Source organism: Nanorana parkeri, unplaced genomic scaffold (genome assembly GCF_000935625.1).
Source record: "Nanorana parkeri isolate BGI_ZX_2015 unplaced genomic scaffold, ASM93562v1 scaffold1689, whole genome shotgun sequence".
In the NCBI taxonomy this organism is placed as follows: domain Eukaryota; kingdom Metazoa; phylum Chordata; class Amphibia; order Anura; family Dicroglossidae; genus Nanorana; species Nanorana parkeri.
In genome coordinates, this window is record NW_017307957.1 from 143,684 (window position 1) to 145,096 (window position 1,413).

The following is a 1,413-nucleotide window of genomic DNA, read 5'->3' on the forward strand; positions in this document are numbered from 1 at the left end:
CTCCACACACGCTGCGCGCCGCACCTCCTCCCCACCTCACTCGCCGCTGCCAGACCCGCCCGCATCCACGCTCTTCACGCCGCACCTCCTCCCCGTCTCACACTCACCGCCCACCCACATCCACGATCGGCAAGGCACGCGGGGAGATGTAGTAAGGAGGAGCAGGTGTGGGGGGATGACGGCCGCCAATAGACAGGTCCGATCTCAGAAGCAAGTTGCTGGAAGACTGCTCAGGGAAGCCTGCACTCCCCCCCACATGGTGCTCTATAATGTATTGCTGGGATTTGTATTCCTCGATAGCATGTATGTATAATGTATTGCTGGGATTTGTTGTACTCCTATATAGCTGGTGATATTCTGCATTGCGCTGTATAGAGGACTACAAATCAAGGAATAATACATTATACAGCGCAATGCGGAATACCACCAGCTATAGAGGAACAACAAATCCCAGCAATAGTACATTATACAGTGGTGCAATGCTGAATACCACTCGCTAGAGAGGACTAAAACACCTAGCAATACTAAATTATAGAGCGCTATGCAGAATACCACCAGCTATAGAGGACTACAGAACCCAACAATAGTACTTTATAAAGCGCAATGCAGAATGCCGCTAGCTATAATGTACTATTGCTGGAATTGGTGTATTCCTCGATAGCCGGTGCCATTCTGCATTCATTGCTGTATAATTTTACACTTTTCATTTCACTATATTGCACACCACACTATCTTTTTTCTTTTTTACTTACACCGCTCCAAGCTCGCTCCTGTGATGGACTCCAATCTCAATACAAACTAGTAGTCCCATCACTGGAGCCATTTTTAAAAATGTATTTTATTTTTTATTTTTTTATCCGATTAATCGAACTTAATAATCGGCTAACTAATCGATTTTGAAAATAATCGTTAGCTGCAGCTCTAGATGTTTGGGTTGGTAATAGAACATAGGCAAGTCATGCATCGGGCCCCATAACAGTCAGAACGAGGGGTCCCCAACTTCAGTCTCACCTGTTGGACGATGGTGGTCAGTTCGAGGCACAGTTGAACGATGTTATTTTTCAGGAGTGAATATTCCGTCACACTGACAAACGGAGATCTGGAGGAGCAAAAACAACCGTTATTATGTAACATCGATCGACCAATCAGAACTGACAATGAATACAAAATGAACAAACGCAGAACCCCTCCCCCTTCCCCTCACATTTAGAGATCATCTAATCCCCCAATTGGCTTATTCCAAAACTAAGCGCATGACTTTTTCCCCCTTCTACAGCAGAAGGGGAGATCACCTGCCTTACCTGGTTCAGTGGAACTGAAGGGCTGCTGTACGGGCTATTCACAATATTCACTATAACCCGTACAGCAGCTAAAGGCGGCCGAGCGGCTCGGCCGCGCCGGAGGCAAATGCCA

At 46.6% G+C, this 1,413-nt stretch overlaps 1 protein-coding gene across 1 annotated transcript in view; it reads right to left on the minus strand.

Annotated features, from left to right (window-relative positions):
• Positions 1-1,413, minus strand: part of LOC108799309 (connector enhancer of kinase suppressor of ras 2-like) — a gene marked incomplete at its 3' end in the record, with an annotated part of 301,637 nt that overhangs the window by 143,450 nt on the left and 156,774 nt on the right. Inside the window, exon 4 of the mRNA XM_018571158.1 lies at positions 1,012-1,099. Within this exon, the coding sequence (XP_018426660.1) occupies positions 1,012-1,099 (88 nt within the window). The remainder of the gene's footprint in view (positions 1-1,011; positions 1,100-1,413) is intronic.